Source organism: Vidua chalybeata, chromosome Z (assembly GCF_026979565.1).
Source record: "Vidua chalybeata isolate OUT-0048 chromosome Z, bVidCha1 merged haplotype, whole genome shotgun sequence".
NCBI classification, from domain to species: Eukaryota; Metazoa; Chordata; class Aves; order Passeriformes; family Viduidae; genus Vidua; species Vidua chalybeata.
The window spans coordinates 75,192,953-75,211,631 of record NC_071570.1 but is presented as its reverse complement, the minus strand read 5'-3'; the positions used below and the strand labels follow the sequence as shown (position 1 = coordinate 75,211,631).

Genomic DNA, 18,679 nt, shown 5'->3' with positions numbered 1-18,679 from the left:
AAAGTCCCTACTTCTGATTTCTACGTAAGATGTCATGTGATCCTATTTTACAATGTCCTGGGGTCTGTGTGTGTGTGTGTGTTTGTGTGTCACACACACACCCCCCACGTGACCCACACATGTACACACACAGACAGGCGCTGGCAGCTCCACCTCGGGCACTTCTCTCATGCCACTCCTTACAGTTGTCTCAAGCATGTTTGGGACCCACTTTCTTGACAAAACAGGGGAGATGGTAGGAGAAAACAGGGGAAAAAAAAAAAAAAACAAACAGGTGGGTCTGATTGTGTCTGAGATCCTTTAGTTAAACTGTACACTGGGACGAATAATTTTCTTCTGCAGTAGCTCTCTGGAGAGGGCCAACTCACTGTGGTCTTCATGGCGACACTTGTGAACAGGTCACACACTCATTGTCATGCTAGGGGAGTACTGGAAAAGAGGAATCCACATTTTAACAAACGTTCTTCCCCACCACCCCCAGGTAGCTGCATCCACACCTGGGCTGCAGCAACGGGTTCAGAGCTCCTTGAGCTCCCTCCTGAATTTGCTGGGGCTGTAGTTCAGTTTGTGTCCCCACAACTTCTGCTGTGCTTCTCTCATGCCACAATACAGCCACTTGCTGACAAAGGCAACGCCCCTGAGGGCTGTTGTGGTGTTACCTGGGTGCTGTGAGGAACCAGTACCTCACCAAGACTTTCCACACACCCTCCTGCCCACTGCTGGCTACTGGGGAATTTACCTGGCCAGGTGCCTAGTCTGAAGGAGACCGGCTGCATTAATGGCCAGCTGAACCACACAACATTTTGGGGAGTTTTTGATTATTTTAGGGGAAGAAAGGAACACAGGTATGTATGACTGTGATTCAATTAGGCTTTAGGTCTGTATTATTTTGTGTTAGCAATTTTAGGGGGCAAGCTGAATCAGGGACCAGCAGTCATCCTGCTTTATGTGAACCAAAAATCCAATCACCACATCACAGGATTGCAGTGACACAAACTGAACTGCAGCTCAGGTTAGCAGTGCTTCATTGAAGTAATTAATGGGACACCACAGTGCCTAGAAGAAATGCACATCTATACATCTAATTTGCTTTTAAATTGAAAACTGTGGACTGCAAAAACACTTAATTTGTTCTAACATCCTCTAAGTAGAGGAAAATGTTAAAATGCAAGAAGATCAGCAGTTTGAAAATTGACAGAAGAAAAAGGAAAGATAAATTTGCCTGTGCAAAACCACATGTGCCCTACATATCCTGCCAAGTCTTGAGTTCCAAGCTGGCCATTTCCAAGTGTCCAAGCATATAGAAAGAGTATTTTAGATGGGTCTTCCCTGTCATGTAAATTACACAGGTGTGACTACCAGCTCTGAGGCTTAAAGCAAAGCACCTGCTTAAGTAATTTCCTGTATCTGAGCCACGGTGTCTGGGGAATCACTTTGGGAAAGGAATCAAAGCATGGTCTCAAGTTGTTTAGGATTTTCAACTTGTTATTAAGCTCTGCATTGCTACTTACCCCTAACCAAAATTCCTGGTGAACTGAACAGCAGATCTCCCTGAGAAAGGACTCCATGATAACACCTACTCTGAGCAGCCAAGTGGCAAAACATGGATCAGAAAGCAAAACAGCTCCCCAGGATGAGAGAACAACCCATTTTACAGAGCCTGCAATCCGTGGGAGCAGACAGGGACACCCCTGGCATGTGTCACTCCTGCCTTGCAGGCACACATCTCAACAAAACCTCGAGAAATCTGAGTCCCTGGCCCTTCCAGGCAGCCCAAAAACACCCAGAACCCAGGGAGTGTCTGAGAACACTGATTTTCTCCAGAGTGCCACTGACGTCCTCTTGTTCCCAGGGCCCTGTTTCAGTGACCCTGGCTGCCCTCAGCACAGCAGAGCGTGCCAGACTGGGAGCCAAGGGCTGCCAGAACAGGGACCCCGTTTCATGGAGGCTCTGTGCTTACTGCCATTTTGGCAGATATTAAACATTGCTCCTTTTAGGTCGTGTGGGACAGCTTTCTTCAACATTCCACACAACCTGAATGTGTGCCCACCAACAGCTAACTGGCAGGAACTCTTCCTTTTCACCAGCTAAAAAGGAAAACCTCCCAAAACCCCTCAAAATCTGATTCCCAGGACATTTTCCATGGAACTCAACTATGCTGAGATCTAACAGAAGCTGTTTACTGAGCAGCAGCTCACCACTGGCACAGGTGATGAGGTTACTCCCATTTAGGGACCTAGACATGGATTTAGAAATCCAGCTTCAGGCACTTGAGTATGACAATACCACAGTCTTGCTCTGTAAAATGTTTAGACCACATTTTGCTGCTTCGAGCATTCCATATTTAAAAAAAATAAGGATAATTTTCCCCAGAATGAACACAAGTGGGAACCTCTGCCTTTTATGGGTGTAACAGCACACTGCATCTTTGCAATACGGAATCTACTGGTGCTCTCTTCACATACTTCAGTGTAAATCCTGCTTTTTCATTGACCTCGTGGCCCAGAGCGTTTCTGCAGTAAATCTATGCCTCCCACCTATTCCAGCTTCAGCTCTCTTTTGCAGAGCATTTTTTATTCAAATCAATACTGTACTTTCAGAAACTATTAGAAGACATGCAAGACATAAGTGCTGCACTACAAGCACACTACAAAACTTGTAAATTTTCTTCTTCTAAACAAAAGGCCACAGATACAGGTTCACCTTTGCAATCCAACAACCCAGGAAATGAAATACTTACACTCTCACTCTGAAAAGGGTTTAGGAAGTTTCCACCCATCTGACTGTCATCCCTGGGAGTGCCAGGCTGGTTGCTCATGCTCATATTACTGGGAGAGTTCTGTTAAAAAAGATTACAAAATACAGATTCAGTGCTGAAGGTTTTGGTTCATTTCCAGCCTCACCAGGTGAACCCAGGGCATGCTCCACACAGAACTTGGTGCATTCAGGTGCACTGTGCAGTGCACTTGGGCCTCTCAAGGATGAAAAATCAGCCCCAGCAGGGTTCTGCATGATTCAGTCACTAATTTTAGTCTGTTAAGCAATGTTCTCCTCCCTGAAGCAAGGATTATTTACCTGTGCCTCATTTTCAGGCTATAGCCAGCATCTGCCTCTGCTGAAGTCAAGAAAAGCTGTAAAAGGCTGCAGCAGGGATATGAGGAAGTTCTGTCACCACATTAAATCATGTGGTTGAATGCAGCCACATCTGTGAGCCCTGACACCTGTGAGCGATGGTTATGTACTTAAAAGATAGACAAAAGATGTACTTAAAGACAGGATGGCTCAGGTCTGCACAGACCTTTGCACAGGCCTGTGCCTGAGGGCTGCTCATCATGGTCACAATTCACTGAAACAGTAGCAACCTAAAGCCTTCCAAAAATTAATTGTTACTCTTTTCCTTACAGAAGTGCACAGCGACCTCTGCAACTTCAGAAGGAGAATGGGTGAAACAAGGTAATTGCCACAGGAATTATTGTGCGTCAATAGCTCACACATGGTTATTGTACACACTGCCACTGGTCAGGTGCTCTTACAAAGCTGCTTTGCAGCACCCTGCCATGCCTGGACCATGGGCAATCCTCTTTCCATCACTGATACATCCCCTACTCAGAAAAAAGATGGAAATGATGGAAAAAGAGTAGTCAGGGAAAAGGAGGAGTGAAACCATGGACCTCATAATGAAATCCTTGCATCTATGACAGTTCTTTCCTTGTTTTTTTTTTTGTTTTGTTTTTTTTTTGTTTGTTTGTTTGTTTTTGTTTTTTGTTTGTTTTGTTTTGTTGTGTTTTAATTCAGAAAAATGGAATGCAATATAAATATAAATACCAGACTAATTACATACATGACGTGCAAGCATCTGAAATGCAGCTCAGAGAGTTGGGTCAAAAGCCCTGCCTTGGCCCTTCTGCTTCCTTCAGTCTAATTCACTACTTCCACAACTGTGATCCTCAGGGCCACTGGGCAACACGTGCATCAAAGACAACTAAAGCCTAACGAGGCTATTGACATCAGTTAATTAAGCCTGCTCTCCAGTGAAGCCAGCACACCAGATATTCAGGGACCCACAGCTTAGAGAAGGTTGCACCTATTGCCTTGGCTCTGCCACTGCTGCTGTGCCTTCAGCAGCATTAATTCAGCCTGTGGTACACAGGAGGTCAGGCTACACAAGCACATCACTCCCACTGGCCTTAACATCCACCAATATGCACACCTTGTCACGTTTATTTTACATGATGCTCCTGCACTTTTGCTCATTCCTGGGGGATTTTCCCCCTATTTTATGTTGCTCTTTGTAGAACTGGGCTTTGACATTCTGCCATTGCTGCAGCACGCCAGACCCAAAGGGCCGAATTCCTGGAAAAATCCCATTTTAGTGACTCCCCCAGGCTGCTTTTGTGGCCGCTTGGGGCCCAGCACTATAGCTCCAAACGGGATTTTCCAAAGCAAAGGTGCCCTGGACAAATTCCATGGGCATTGCAATAAATACAGGTTATTAATGTTTATTTAACATGCATAATTTCAGTTCATTTACTGCCCTTGTCTGAACTTACTTCATAAAATACTTCATGTTCTGCCATTCAGCCAATTTTGTCAAAATCTTCTCTACAAAGCTATAAATTCTGTGAGCTGTACTGATTCTGCCAGGACTAGATCCATTTCCTATGGACAACTGTCTTACGGGCAAAATTAACAGCATTTTTCTTTTAATTATTTAAGAAACATATAGATCAAATGTTATTTCCATGAGTTATTCATGCATGTTAACACATTACGAGACTTAAATTGTTTAGGGCCCAAATTTTCAGAGCTGCTGATACCTGTACCAGCACATACTGAACAGCTAGAAGTGGAATACAGGCTTTAAAAATCATCCCATGGGAATGCAAATGTTTTGGCTTTTTTTTTCCCTTTAAAAATGCTGCGGTTTGCAGTAAAATAGTGAAGAAAAAACAGAGACTTTGATTAAAAATGTGCTGTATGCTGGTCATCTCACAGGAGGGCTTCATTGAACCCCCCACTGCACAGCCCAGCACAGCACAACTGAGGCAATGTGGTCTTTTCCATCCATCACTTTATGTCATGAAGAGTCTGAAAATGTTATAAAATTTAAGAACACTGTGTCCTCTTTATTTATGCCCCTTTACTAATACCACATCAGCTTATTAACTCCTAAGTTAATGATGATCACATCCATAGCAGTTTTATTTCTACCGAAGTAATGCATTCAAGTATTATTTTTGTAGATGCAAAATCTCTGCAGATTAAACTCACATCCTTTTCCAGCTATTTAATCGTTGTGGTATCAAAACAGTGCTTCTTCTGAAACTACTTCTTAATCTAGTTTTTGGAAATTTATCCTGGGGATTAAGATATTAACATTACCTTAGAGAGGTGACAAACCCAATCCTGCAACACCCTAAGGAGATTGTCCCACATTTACATTTGACTAGAATTGATTATTAGAACTGTTTTCTTTTATTTTAAGAGTATCAAAGACTACAACATGATCAATCACATTATGAACTGGAAGTAATTATATAAAATATATCTATGATATAATAAAGGCACATAACAAAAAGATTCATAACGGAGACAAAGGAAATGAGTTTAGAGTGAAAGACTCTAAAAATTCCAGATATTTGATTAGATACTCACTTTGGAAATACTGTCCATGTCTCCTGAGCCTGAAATTAAAACAGACAGTTGCTAAGTTGATTTTGAGCTGAAGCTAATCCAATATTGTTTTTTCATAGGAAATACATAGTGCAACATCAACATTTTAAAAAACAACCAACTTTGTAAAAAATTACAGTTGGTACAGAATAATCCACTCAATCAGTCTGAGGCTTCATCAATTTTTGCTGCACTACATGTATTGAGTATCTCTTAGAAGAAAACAGATGATCCTGATTAGCAGAGTAACGGAAACCAAATAAAATTAAATATAGTGAGTGCAAGACTATTGAAAATGGAGGGCTTTTTTCACATGCTGTAGCTCTCACCTCGGGTAAAGCAGAGAATGAAGGAAATGCAATTTTAAGATGGATGAATAAAGAAAAGCTTTTTTTTTTAAGCAGCAAAAGACATGTATTTTCAGGAAAGACAAATTCTGGAAGAGTACTGTGTACAAAACTAGAAGAGCATCACAGCAAAACAGTCAGAAATGGAGAAGACTGCAACAGTTCTTTCATACAGCCAGGCAAACTGGGGCTGAGAAGGAATATGATTGCTCTCTCCAAAAACGTCAGATACATAGATGTTATCAGGAGTTATTTTGTCATGGCCCAAAAGGATAAATTATGTGCTAGGTAGATGTAAAATCCTCCCATAACTGTTGCAATTTAATTTTTCATTTTAGCTGAGAAGAAAAAATTCTCAGCCTGTAGAAAGTGACAGAAGAAGGTGTGGCTGCCGCTCACACAGATTTTCATTGACTTGAATGCAATGTGCATCATTAGTAGATAAACCAACTATCAATTTTGGGATTGTAATAGGTAAAGAAAGGCTGTAAGAGTGTCCCTGTATGAAGTAATCTATAATTTCAGGGACATGTTTCCTAAAACAAAGAAAGTAATTCTCTTTAGGAGATAGAGGCCTATGCTGAATTGTTACTGTTCATGATAAGTCTGCCCACTGAGCTTCAATGACTTTCTTTTTCATTGCCTCTTCAAATCTTTCCCTTCATCTTACTGAGGTACACAGAACTTTTCCCATACATTTTAACAAACTGTCTTCCACAGAACCCCACGAATTAGTCACAGAAAACAGCACTGCCACTGAGATTTCACCACGCTGGCAATATTTACTGTTACCTAATGATCCATTCATATGGTGTGAGTCCATTCCACCCAGTCCGCTCATGGGTCCGTCTGAGCCTGGCCCCAGTGGAAACTACAAAAGGAGCAGGCATTAAAAAACTGCACAATTATTTAATCACACAACCTAACAAAGAGAAAATATTCCCTGGAAGAAGGGGAAAAAAAAAAGTAAGGACAAATCCTCAGCTCTGAATGAGAAGAGACGCTCAAATCCCATTCAGATCTTTAAGAGAAATGTCTTGTGAAGACTGAAAACCAGCAATTTTTTTGGTCAATCTCATGATTTTTGGAGACTCTCATCTCTGTAGGCTCGAATTCAACACGGTAATAATTTATTATTTACTTCAGTGTTTTTGTATGACTTTTCAGACTGCTGCTGGTCACTCAGCCCTATCCCCACTGAATTTATAGGGAACTTTTATAACTCCCTTAAATCCATCAACTTTCAAACCCCACCTGACCTAAGTTGGAAAGTTCCTCATCACCTTCACAACTTGAGCAGTTTCTGTCCAATTACGTAACTGACCTTAAATTTAGCTCTTCACACACTTAAAAGATACTACCCTTATAGCCAAACAATCTGCAATTTACTGCTTAATGACTTAGCATATCTACATATATTTATTTTTAAGTTCCACTGGCGTTATTTTTCCCCAGAGGCCCATAACTGAAGAGCCACCCATAAAAATGGAAAGCTTAGCAATAATGATAGCTGCTGGAAACACAGTGTTTGGATAAACAAAAGGCTGCACTATGCAAAAAAAGATGTAAGAAAATTCATATTTACATTAGGTCTGTTGGGCCCAGGTGGCACGGCGTTCATTAAAGTGTACATGTTGTCTCCAGAGTTGGTTGAATCTGTAATAAGAGATTATTTTAAGTGCTAAAATACACTTTTCAATAAAATTACTCACCTCATACATTTCCTGTCATTTTGCTCATATTATTACTGTGCCTCAATCCCATACACAGTGGCAATATAATGGCAGATTTTATTCCCTTTCTATCCACTGCTGCCACACAACAGGGCTATGAAAAGAAATAATTGCCATAGTCCCCAAGTGAGTACTTCTGGGCTCTAGCTTTATGCATGACTGTTAAAAGGTTTATAAATCACCAAGAATCTGTAACTATTTAATTCCTAAAACCCTGTTTCCTGGAGTTCTAAATTTCTTCACTCATCTTCAAAATTATCCACAGAACAGGAGTTTGTTTCTTATCAATACTTCTGCAATTTGTTTTCTATGTGTAATAAATGATAAAATACTTCTCCTCAGACTGAGAGTTACAGTGTTTTAGTCTCATCCCTGTCAAGTCCATATGATTTTGAATATATCCAAGTCTTCAGTGCAAAGATCCTTCACTCCTGAGGGAGGCTTTACTGACCTATCCTCATGGTGCAGCCTGGTGCAATGCTTGCAGAAAAACCCCAAAATGACAAAAACTGAAAGGACAATGACCTGACAGAAGACTGTATACATCCCTAAGGGGGATACTGTGATTAAAAAAACATATTGGCAACTCTGGAAAATCAGTATCTGCACAGAAAATAAAAAGAGCCCCCAGACCCTCCACAAGCCCATTCCACACCCAATGCTCTTCTATGTACAACAGGAAGATAAATCAAGGATTTTGTCTACTAATTAATGTTTCCAAGATGATTTTCTAAGCATTAATCCAAGCAAATAATTCCATTATATACAGAGCACTACCTATCACTAGAACATTCAAAGATGCTGTCTGAGGAACAGGGGAAATAGAAAAGCTTTTAGCCTGATGTAAAATCAGCCTATTAAGTTATTTTTAATATTCACTGAGGCAGGCAAAAAAGTTCTTTGTCCACCAGAAACTTTTGCAACACACATCCCTGGCTGTCCCCAGGTTCTGGGAAAAAAACCTGTCTGCTATCCTGGCTCATGTCAGCACACACAGGGGATGGCTGGGCTGTGGAGTCTTTGAGCTGTTGGTCTCAGAGGTGAGCAAATACCTTGTCAAAACTCACAGGTAGCCAATTTCTAAGTGTTTTCATGCTTTGGAAAACAGAACTTCAAAGTATCTTTACCTGAAGTTGCCTTTTTAGTTTTTTTGTTTTTGTTTTTGTTTTTGTTTGTTTTTTTTTTTTTTTTGTTTTTTGTTTTGGTTTTTTTTTTTTTTTTTTTTTTTGAGGGGTTTTATTTGTTTTGGTTTTGATTTTTATTGTTAGGTATTTAAATCCCTAGAACTGTATTCAATGAAGTAACATACTGGTGCAGTAAGTTTTCATGGCCAGTTAGGAAACTTCCCTACCCTCCTGTACTGGAGAGGTCAGCAAGTAGGGGAAAAAAGCCTGATACAGAAAATATAAACCAAATAATCTAGTTATCTAATTCTTTATTAAAAAAAAAAAACCCAGAAAGTGTACTTCCTAAAATCCCTTATAATTTTGTTATTTCCAGGTGTATTTCAGTACCTGCAGGACTAGGCATGATGGGTGTTCCTGGTGGCCCTCCACCTCCTGGAGGACCCTGGGGAGAGTAAAAAAAGTGAGTTAGCATGAGTTAAAAGGTTAGAAGCAACCTAAAACAGACACACAGAACCCCCCACAACAAGGAATGTGTATTTTTTAAAGTTTTGGTTATTTCCATGTCACAAATTTGATCAAGACTAAGAAACACAAAATGCTCTGGCTCTTAAGCAAGAGTTTTGGGGTTCTTCAAGATTTCTCCAGGAATTTTATTCAAATCACCCAAATTATTTACTAAGAACAGAAACAAAAAAATCTTGCTTCCTTTGTGTGTTGAACCCCTTCAGGTAACATGAAAAACTACCAACTTCCACTTCGGTAAAAATGCCTACATCAATTAAAGTCAATAAATATTGACTTTCCATAATAAAATATACATAGAGTGCTAGTAATAATTATTATTTTCATTGCCATATGGCTATTACTGTTTTTTGTTATCATTCAAAACAGCAGATATTCTGTTGCAGACAGGGATATCTTTTCAGTGGCAGTGATTTCAAGAGCCTGGATTTTCTGTCTCCTTACAGGATATCTACCCATTTAATTTCTGCCCATAAACTTTTATTGGTAAATTTAAATCCACATTTTATTCACATCCATATGACTCCCTAGGCATCACAGGCTCTCCATATACTTTTTATCTATAAACCTGTGTACTAAGCTCACTTATTTGATATTTTTATGGGCTCTCCCTGCATGTTTTTCAATATCACATGAAGAGATGAAGGAACAACTAACTGATAATTTATGAGGAAAGTTACTTGTCTTCATTAAGTTGTGCATCTAATTTTAAGTTTGTTTTTTTTACTCTCATTGTTTGTATTTTTTCTTCTCTTAGTTTCTTGGTATCAGCTATTTTCACTTTGAGAATATAATTTCATTTATTTATAAAAATATATATCTGTATATTTATACATATATATATATATGTATGTATTATATCTATTTATACATATTATATATGTATATTAGTATACTAATATATACTTATATATTAGTATATAAGTTTTTATATTAGTATATATTAATATATTATATATAGATTAATCTTTTTAAGTTCTCAAAGTGAATAATTCAAGATTACAAATCTTTTCACTAAAAACCTTTTTTAGGAGCTCTCCAGCCCACCCCTCATCCCCAAACATTTGCTCTCTGTGAAGTCAAATATTCCCAAAATGTCTTTAAATTCTTCAACAATAGAATGTGGCAAAGCCACAAAACCTCCTCCAAACAGAGAGAGGTCTGTGAAGTTCTGCATTGAAAGAACTGATTTGGAGACAGCAAATATTGGCTGTTTCCACTAAGTTGTGACAAAATGAGGCCTATAGTTACAGACATTTGCAAGAATCGTAACTTTTTCCCCAGCTGGTTGTCTAAACAAATGACAAAATTAATTGCTTTTATATGATATAATTCTCCCTCGTCACCCTGTGACACCAGCCCTGTGCATGTGATAAAAACAGAACAATCTGCCTTAGAAGAGCTCCTCAGCCATACAAATAACCTGAGTGCAACAGCAGCAGCAACAACAATACAGAGTTTGAAATAATAACAAAGTTAATCTCTAGTGACAGAGAAAAAATCCACCATTAACACTTTTTTTCCTGCAGAAGTTCAGAAACTCTTGCACGACGTGGCTTTTCTGAGAAAGCCAAGGAGCTTTTTGTCCTTCACTGTTGTCGACAATACATTGTATTAGGTACAGAAATGTTTTCTGAAATGAAGCAGCACTCAGGGAAACTTGGAGCAGGCTGACAGCGATTCTGGAGATGAGCACCCACATCTGCACCAGAGAGGGCAGGGAAACCTCGGTGCGGGCCAGATGTTCAGCTCACACAGGGGCTTCCCTCAACATCTGGGCTGCTGTTTCTCTGCCCAAACGAGATGTGATGTCCCATAATAAACACACACAAAGGCACTCACCACGTAGTTCCCAGGAGAGGCTGAGGAGTAAGGTATCTGTAACATCAACAGAAAAAACAGTGGGTTTTTTTTTGGTCCCTCTGCGCTGGGATGGGCTCCTGATTCAATTAGAGTAACTACAGACACAGCTAAAATCATGGGGGAAAATTCCCCTGCTGTCAGAATAAACACCTCTTTTCAACAATTTCAAAATACTGGCTATAAAGATAATAAAGTATTAAAATGTTAAGGCATAAGATTACTAAGGCAATTTTGTTTATAAGGTTTATGGACTCAGGCAGCACATACTTGCATTTCAGTCAGCAGGACTTCGGAGTCAGCCAAGCATGAACTGAATTTGTATGTTCTTAGAGATACCTAATTTTGAAAACAATCTTCACCACTGAAGGAAAAGAAGCTACCACATCTTTCAACTTAGAAGATATTGGAATTTAATTCAATTTTTTATTTATGTTTTTTTTTAAGGACAGTGTCCTGGAGAAATCCTGTGAATAATCTGGTTTTGTTTTCTGTTGCTGCCTTTGCTGTTATTCTCTCCAATGGGACACAGGCCAGTTGTGGGAGCAGCAACTGTACTGACAAACACAAATTTCTCTACAGACAACTTGTCAGCCAAATTACTGTTGAAAGTAAATCTATTATTGAACTTGCCAACTGATTTCAGGGACTGAAAAGACTTTAACTATCAGCTAAAAAAATATCAATTTTAATTGAGTACATGCAAGAGCAAATTGAAGAATTTCACTAATAGAATTAAAAAGCCAAAAGTGAGAAAACCAGGAAGAGCTGTTTAGCAGGGCAAGCCAGACCCACCTTATCCATCTACAAGTGCCAAAAATAAACATTTCTTAAAGTGACGATACATGATCCCTGAATGAAAATGAAGATTTTCTGCCTTCTGGACAAATATCAGACATTGCTGTTCAGGTAAGATCCCAGGACAACCTTTATGTTACAGCAGGGCTGGCCCTGGCATGAAGATACTTCCCTAAATACAAGAGATGTCAAATATATTTGCAATATTTACTTACAGAATTGGCATTGGTTGGGTTTGGCCAGGGTCTACCACCCCCAGGACCCCTGGAACAGAAGAAGAATGATGAGACACAGAACCATCCCCATCCTCTGACCAGCCCTGAGGGAAAAAATCTGAATAACCTGTTTCCAGAGGAAGGAAATGGCTTTTTTTTCCAAACTAAAGTGTGCTTACAAACCATAACTACACTAAGTTAATATGCAAGAACAGAATTTTTGTTGTTGCACTGCTATTCAATCATTTGGTGAGTTGATTAATTTATTTACTACTCAGAAAATAAATTTAAGTCATAAAATAAATAAATGCTCAGTCATAAAACCAGTAATCTTGCTCACATAATTAAGCACATGCCTGAGGTACTGGGGATGCATTCATTTACTGTGGATCTAGAATACTGCAGTATAGTCAGGTTTCATTAGCAAAACTTGTGCAATTAGCTAATAATTTGTTTTGGGAACACCTAATTTATAGAACAAGCCATACAAAGTACGTTGCTCTGATCCCTGTATGGTGACGAGGATGATGATGATGACCGTGATGATAACAACAACAGCCATGATAATAAATTTCATGTATTACAACCCAGAAAACCCTCAGAGGGATTTTCTCACAACTTTTGCTGTTATATTTTAAGTTTCTCACTCTCACACAGAAAAATATTTCGGGGGTGAGGCTTCATGTCTTAACAATCCAGAGGGGACCCAGACACACCAGAGGTAAATCTCTGTGTTCACAGACACTACAGAGAAATCAGTCTCAAACAAATAATTATTTCTGGGAGTACCAAGAGCTCCTGCTTGTTTACAAACAAGATTTAATCACTCTTTGAAGGCCCTGACAACAAAGAGGCAGAGCAGATGACAAAACTTTCACATTTTCAATGGCCTTTTGGCCTCATTAGCTGTAGAAAAGCAACATTAACCACTGCAGCTCACCAGGCATGGGAGAGAGACTGAAACAGAGAGAAAGAATCACCCTTTATTAATGAGTTCTGAAAGTTTTCTAAGTCTTGCAGAAATAAAAACTATTAAGTGCATACACTGCCTGAGGGATTTAATATTGAATCTTATTTTTTTATTACACTGTTGATGAAACGATAAAGGAACAATCTCAAAAAAAAAAAAAAAAAAAAAAGAATTAACAGAAAATGCATTTATTTCCACTGCCTTTATTGTTGGAATGCTGGAAGTCAAGAATGTTGGTATGGTCTTTTCTGCTTCATTCAATGAAAGATTGAGCAGGGAAATGCTCCTCAGGTCAAATATTCAGCAATTTCTCCTCTGCTGATAATCACATTGTGAAATATTAACTTGGTTTTTTTTCCCCTTGCTGTTCTTTTTCTTATTTTCCATTGGTTTATTGGATCCTCTTTTTCAGAAAAGTCAGGAATATTTGTAACAACATTTAAAAGTCTGTTTTCACCCCAAACCCTTGCACTCATTTCTGTTACATGTACTGACTCAGAGACACAACTGGGTTAAGCCACAGGAGTATGGAAACTCAGAAATTACACTGAGACATGGGAACTCACCTTTCATCTAAAAAGCTCTTGGAATTTTCAGATTTACTGGACAGCTTTCAGTATAGACTTAAAAATCCCTGCAGCAGATTCTGCTGGAAAGCCACATGGATTTTGTGGAGCCAAATGCTTAAAAAACACACATAAAAACCCCCAAACTGCATTTTTTTTTTTTTTTAATTCCATGCAAGCAGGTCTTTTGTCTTTTACTAAATGTTTATTTTGGAAGCACCAACACGGTCATAAAACATAACCATGAAAGTACTAATTCTCAAACACTTCACAAAATCTCTGTTGCTATGACCACTTTTTTTTGCTGCAATTTTTTTAGAGTTTGTCCTGTAAGTGTCAATCCTGGCTTGAAAACATATAAGTCTGAAATTCCAGTTTCCCAAGAGGCAAATATATTCCATCAGGAAATGAAACATCTAGACTTGAGTTTGTGAATTGAAGTTAAAAGACAAAATCACACCTTTTCTTTTATTTTTTTTTTTTTAATCTGAGGCATGACTGAGATATTCTTAGCGCTTGAGGCAGCACTGCAGGTCACACAGGGTGTTAAAAATCACCAGTGAAATGTAACACTGCTCCCTGAAATCTGCCTTTTTCTTCCAAAAACTGGCAGAGACATGAAATCTTCCTAAAAATGGCTATGCCAAGTTCCAACTGAAAAAACTTACAGCCTAAAATGAAGTTATTCTGTGGAAGAACCTGGGTTGGGCATCAGCTGCGTCCAACAGAAATCTGATGGTGTTACTGATGACAAAGCAAGGAATTACCCAGCAGTTCTGCATTTGTGGATTGTATGGACTGAAATGCTGCCTTATGAGCCCTCAGGCTGCCACTCCTGACCACAGGGAACACTTTCTCACCCAGAAAAACTGCAGCATTTTATTTGGCAGATAGTCTGCTCTTAACCAAAGCAGCTTCCCTTTGCATTCCAAGGAGGAAAAGCTGGATCTTACACGGCAGCTGTTTCTGTGGAGCACTCATTTTTGCACTCGAGAGTGCCAAAAATACAAGAAAATGAAGAGCAGAGCAGTGGGAAATTGTCATGCAAAGAAAATACTCAGGTCTGAAGGGAGATCCTTGTGTACAGTTGAAATATGATTTCCCCAGCTGACCTACACTGGGTAAAGGGTGAGGGAGGCACATTTGGGTTCATCCTCTGCCACTGCCCCCAGGCCAGCCCTGAGTCTGAGGCCTCACTACAATTTCAGAAACTTTAATTACAGAATTAATTAATTTAAAAAATTACAGTAGGAAAACACTCTCATGTCCTGAAAATACAATTCAAAGAATCCTGACTCAGAGCAAGCCTTTGATAAAATGCGTTTATAAGAAGCAGCAATAGAAGTACTTAAATCCTTCTTTCTGGTAGGCCAGGAAATCTTTTTGTCATACAGAAAACTCTCTTCTTATTTTTTCTGTGTAAACTCTCATTTATATGAATAAATAATTTCAAAATATCTTATTTATCCCTCAATTTACTTCTGGAAAGTTAATTTCCTTTTTTTAATACAGTCTTCTGCTGAGGAAAACCTCTACAGTGCTTATACTTGACTCACACTGAATTTCAAATGTCTAAATATTTTTTCCACATCAATTTTATTGGAAAACATCAATGCCTACCCTCAGGAAGGCTCCTAGAATTGTCTTAAATCCCCATATGTGATGTGTATGATATAGCAACACAAAACTTCAGATTTTAACTTATTTGCTTAAAGATTTCAATGCATGTCTGGAAATCCAAACCAATTAGAGATATGGTGGATTTTTAAAAATTACATTATCTACTTCTCTACCTCTTTGACTTCTTCAGGGTGGTAAATAACTTTTTACTTGAAATGAAAATTATGATTTCCTAATTAGGTTTTCTATAAAAACTAGAGTAAAAATGGGTATCTATGATATAATTAGAAAAGCATATAGAAATCTTTACTGCTTTCTTAATGTTACATTGGAAGTATTTCTACACATTTAAAAGGGGGGCTTTCTTCAGGGATACAAGGTGCAACACCCTGCCATGGCTAAATTCATGTTTAGAATACATCTGAACCCAGATTATATCCATTTTTACCAGACAGTTTTCCAGACCCAGAAACACACAGAAAAACCGAGAGAAATACACTCATATCTGTAAAGCTCCTCTAGCTGTTTAGACTGGAAATAAATGCATTTAAGAACTGCAGCTGAGGAAGACTTTCAAATCAATCGTCTTTTTCTTTTTCTTATAAATAGTTCTAGACAAAAGCTATTTTGCTACAATTAAGTACCGATTTATTTTACAGAGAAAAAACATTCCTCACAAGATATTTAGTAAGTAGAAATATAAATAATATAATTTTAAAAAATGCATACAAGGATATATCGGTGATTATATTGACAAAATACTCCCAGTATTTGAAATTTTATCTGTGAAAAAACCCAAGAATTTATACAGACTTGTTAGGACAGCCAAGGCTCCTGTAAGACTGTGGGTTCACTTGTTAAAATTGCATTTATTGGTCATCAGAGCATGTTCTCCTTGCCTTGTCTATCCCAATTGTTCCTTCTGCAATGCAATAATGGCATTTCCTAGGTACAGTAGGATTTGTGTTGTGCTTACATGTTCATCCCAGGCATCCCCGGGCCACCTAAAGCGTTCAGAGGGGGTCTCATGGCACCTCCATAGTTCTGCAACGACAACCAAGGGTCAGACTACCACAAAACAAAAAAACAAAACCAAAGAGGAGGGGGAAAGAAAGGACAGCAGGTTAATGACATCCCTGTGCATCTGCTGCCAGGACAGGCCATGCCATTCATGCTTTCAGGATTCCCTGACTGTTGACTAAAAATTGGGATCATTAACCCCAAGGAGAAATAATACAAACAACAGAAACTGGCTAAGAATGGTTAACATGGTTTCAGGGGGAATTGTACTATTGACACATATTGAGCTCAAGTTAATGGCCAGCAAGGGTCAGGTTTTATGAGTTCATCTTCTAAGACAAGGCAATTCAAAATCAGAACCCCCTACACTAAGATTCTGAGATATCAGATGGTATTTATTCTACCTAGATTTCATTACATTTCTGTAAAATTAAACCACGTGATGTAACTTTTCTAGTGTACTGTTACATTTCTCTTTCCATTATTCAATTCTAATAAATCACAGAATCCCAGGATGGGATCTTAAAGCCCATCCACTGTCACCCCTGCCCTGGGCAGGGACACTTTCCACTACCCCAGGTCTGTGGCAATCAAAATGAAGAGTATTTAATATGGTAAATAATGCCCCAGCAATGCTAACAAATTAAATTCCCAACGCCCATAAAATCTGAGTTTATGTCCTGATATCATGACCAAAGTTTGACTGCACTACTTACACAAAAATATAAATTACACCTATTTTTATTCAGTGGAATAGAAGCAGAACAAGCTGTTTCACCTGACAATCTTCCACCTGAAATTACTGCTAATCCTAATCAGATTTACTCCTTTGCCCTAAATAACAGCACTGCCACTAGGGCCACCCATACAGGTGTCCTTTCAGAGCAGTGATGCCCTCTGCAGAGCCCAGGTATTTGGTGATCCAATTATGGAGTCATTTGTGAACTTAAATTTTGTGGACTGAAATTTTGTGTAGGTTAGGATGTTGAGCGCGAGAAAGAAGAAGCTTACAAAAATACTGAAAAAATGGAAAAAAGTTATCCTCATAAAAAGTGGCATGAGATTTGCCCGCTGTGTGACTTATGGTGATGCATAAAGGATCAGCTCAATCTCATATGGCGGCACAGCAGAGCTTCTCTTCTACCTCCAGTACATTTCAGGGCCACGTAAAAAAATAGCAAAAGTATTTTATTTTATATAAAACCTCAGTAGAGGTTGTGAAGAACTGCACAACTGGTTTTTAGCAAGAAGACCAAAAATTGTCCAGACAGTTGTGAACAGACTTGCGAGGACAAAGCTATTCAATAATTTAGATTTTAGTTGTTATTCAAACAAGAAGCCACCAGGGAGATTATCTGAAATGGGGAAGCAAAAATGCACGGTGTGGGCACAACAAGCACACTGTGAAACAAAACACTGGCAGCACCAGTGAGGAACACCACCACCCACGTGCTGCTCACTGGAGTGCTGACAAAACGCAGAGGAGCCTCCTGGATTTGTGCTCCAGGGTGCATCAGGACATAGAGTTTGTCCCCTGCCTTGTCCCTCTGGGACAGAGCCACAGAGATGCTGGAGGTGGACATGGGGACAAATGGTAGCCTGGACATCTCACTTTACACTAAAATCTCTGCTGCACGTGCCAAAATGTAGATCAACAGTGGATGGAAGAACAACTTTACAGAATTTGGAGAGGTATTTCTGGCAAAGTTAGAGAATATTAATATTTTCCTCCTAAATAGCATAATCAATGAGGAGGAGGAAACACCTACTCCACTCCTGGTCGCCCTTGCCAGTGTCAGGGCTTGATTACAACACAGACTTTTCTAAAAAATGCAAGTGAAGGGATTCTTCTTTTAATTCCAAATATCAATGAAAATGACAGATTTTTCATTTTGATTTTGTACAGCTGCAACTTAGAACAGATGCTTTTTTGTAAAACAGGAGGTTTGTTTTAAAAAGAGATTATGAAAACAAGTCCTGGGCTTCTTCATGCTATGCAAAGGCAGAGAATAAAGACTAAGTAAAGGTCCTGTCACTAAGGATAACCCATCTGTAGAAAATACCTGTGGTCCTAATGGCACCATTCCCCTTGGAGGAGTCATCCTCTGCATCGGCCCACCCATGTTTGGATGACCTGCAAACAAAATATAAAACACATTATATTTATATATGCAATGCACAACTGATTTAATTAAGCAAGACACACTCTCTACAGCTACTTTTAATGA

The 18,679-nt window shown here is 39.0% G+C and overlaps 1 protein-coding gene across 3 annotated transcripts in view; it reads right to left on the bottom strand.

Moving 5' to 3' along the window:
• Positions 1–279: 279 nt before the first annotated feature.
• Positions 280–18,679, bottom strand: part of SSBP2 (single stranded DNA binding protein 2) — a 127,565-nt gene continuing 109,165 nt past the window's right edge. For all 3 annotated transcript variants that reach the window (XM_053969039.1, XM_053969038.1, XM_053969040.1), the window contains 10 exons: positions 18,515–18,585; positions 16,408–16,475; positions 12,276–12,324; positions 11,245–11,280; positions 9,268–9,322; positions 7,606–7,676; positions 6,813–6,891; positions 5,656–5,684; positions 2,741–2,839; positions 280–429 (listed from right to left, as the gene is read on the bottom strand). In XM_053969039.1, the coding sequence (XP_053825014.1) occupies positions 400–429; positions 2,741–2,839; positions 5,656–5,684; positions 6,813–6,891; positions 7,606–7,676; positions 9,268–9,322; positions 11,245–11,280; positions 12,276–12,324; positions 16,408–16,475; positions 18,515–18,585 (587 nt within the window). In that variant the 3' untranslated portion in view covers positions 280–399. The remainder of the gene's footprint in view (positions 430–2,740; positions 2,840–5,655; positions 5,685–6,812; positions 6,892–7,605; positions 7,677–9,267; positions 9,323–11,244; positions 11,281–12,275; positions 12,325–16,407; positions 16,476–18,514; positions 18,586–18,679) is intronic.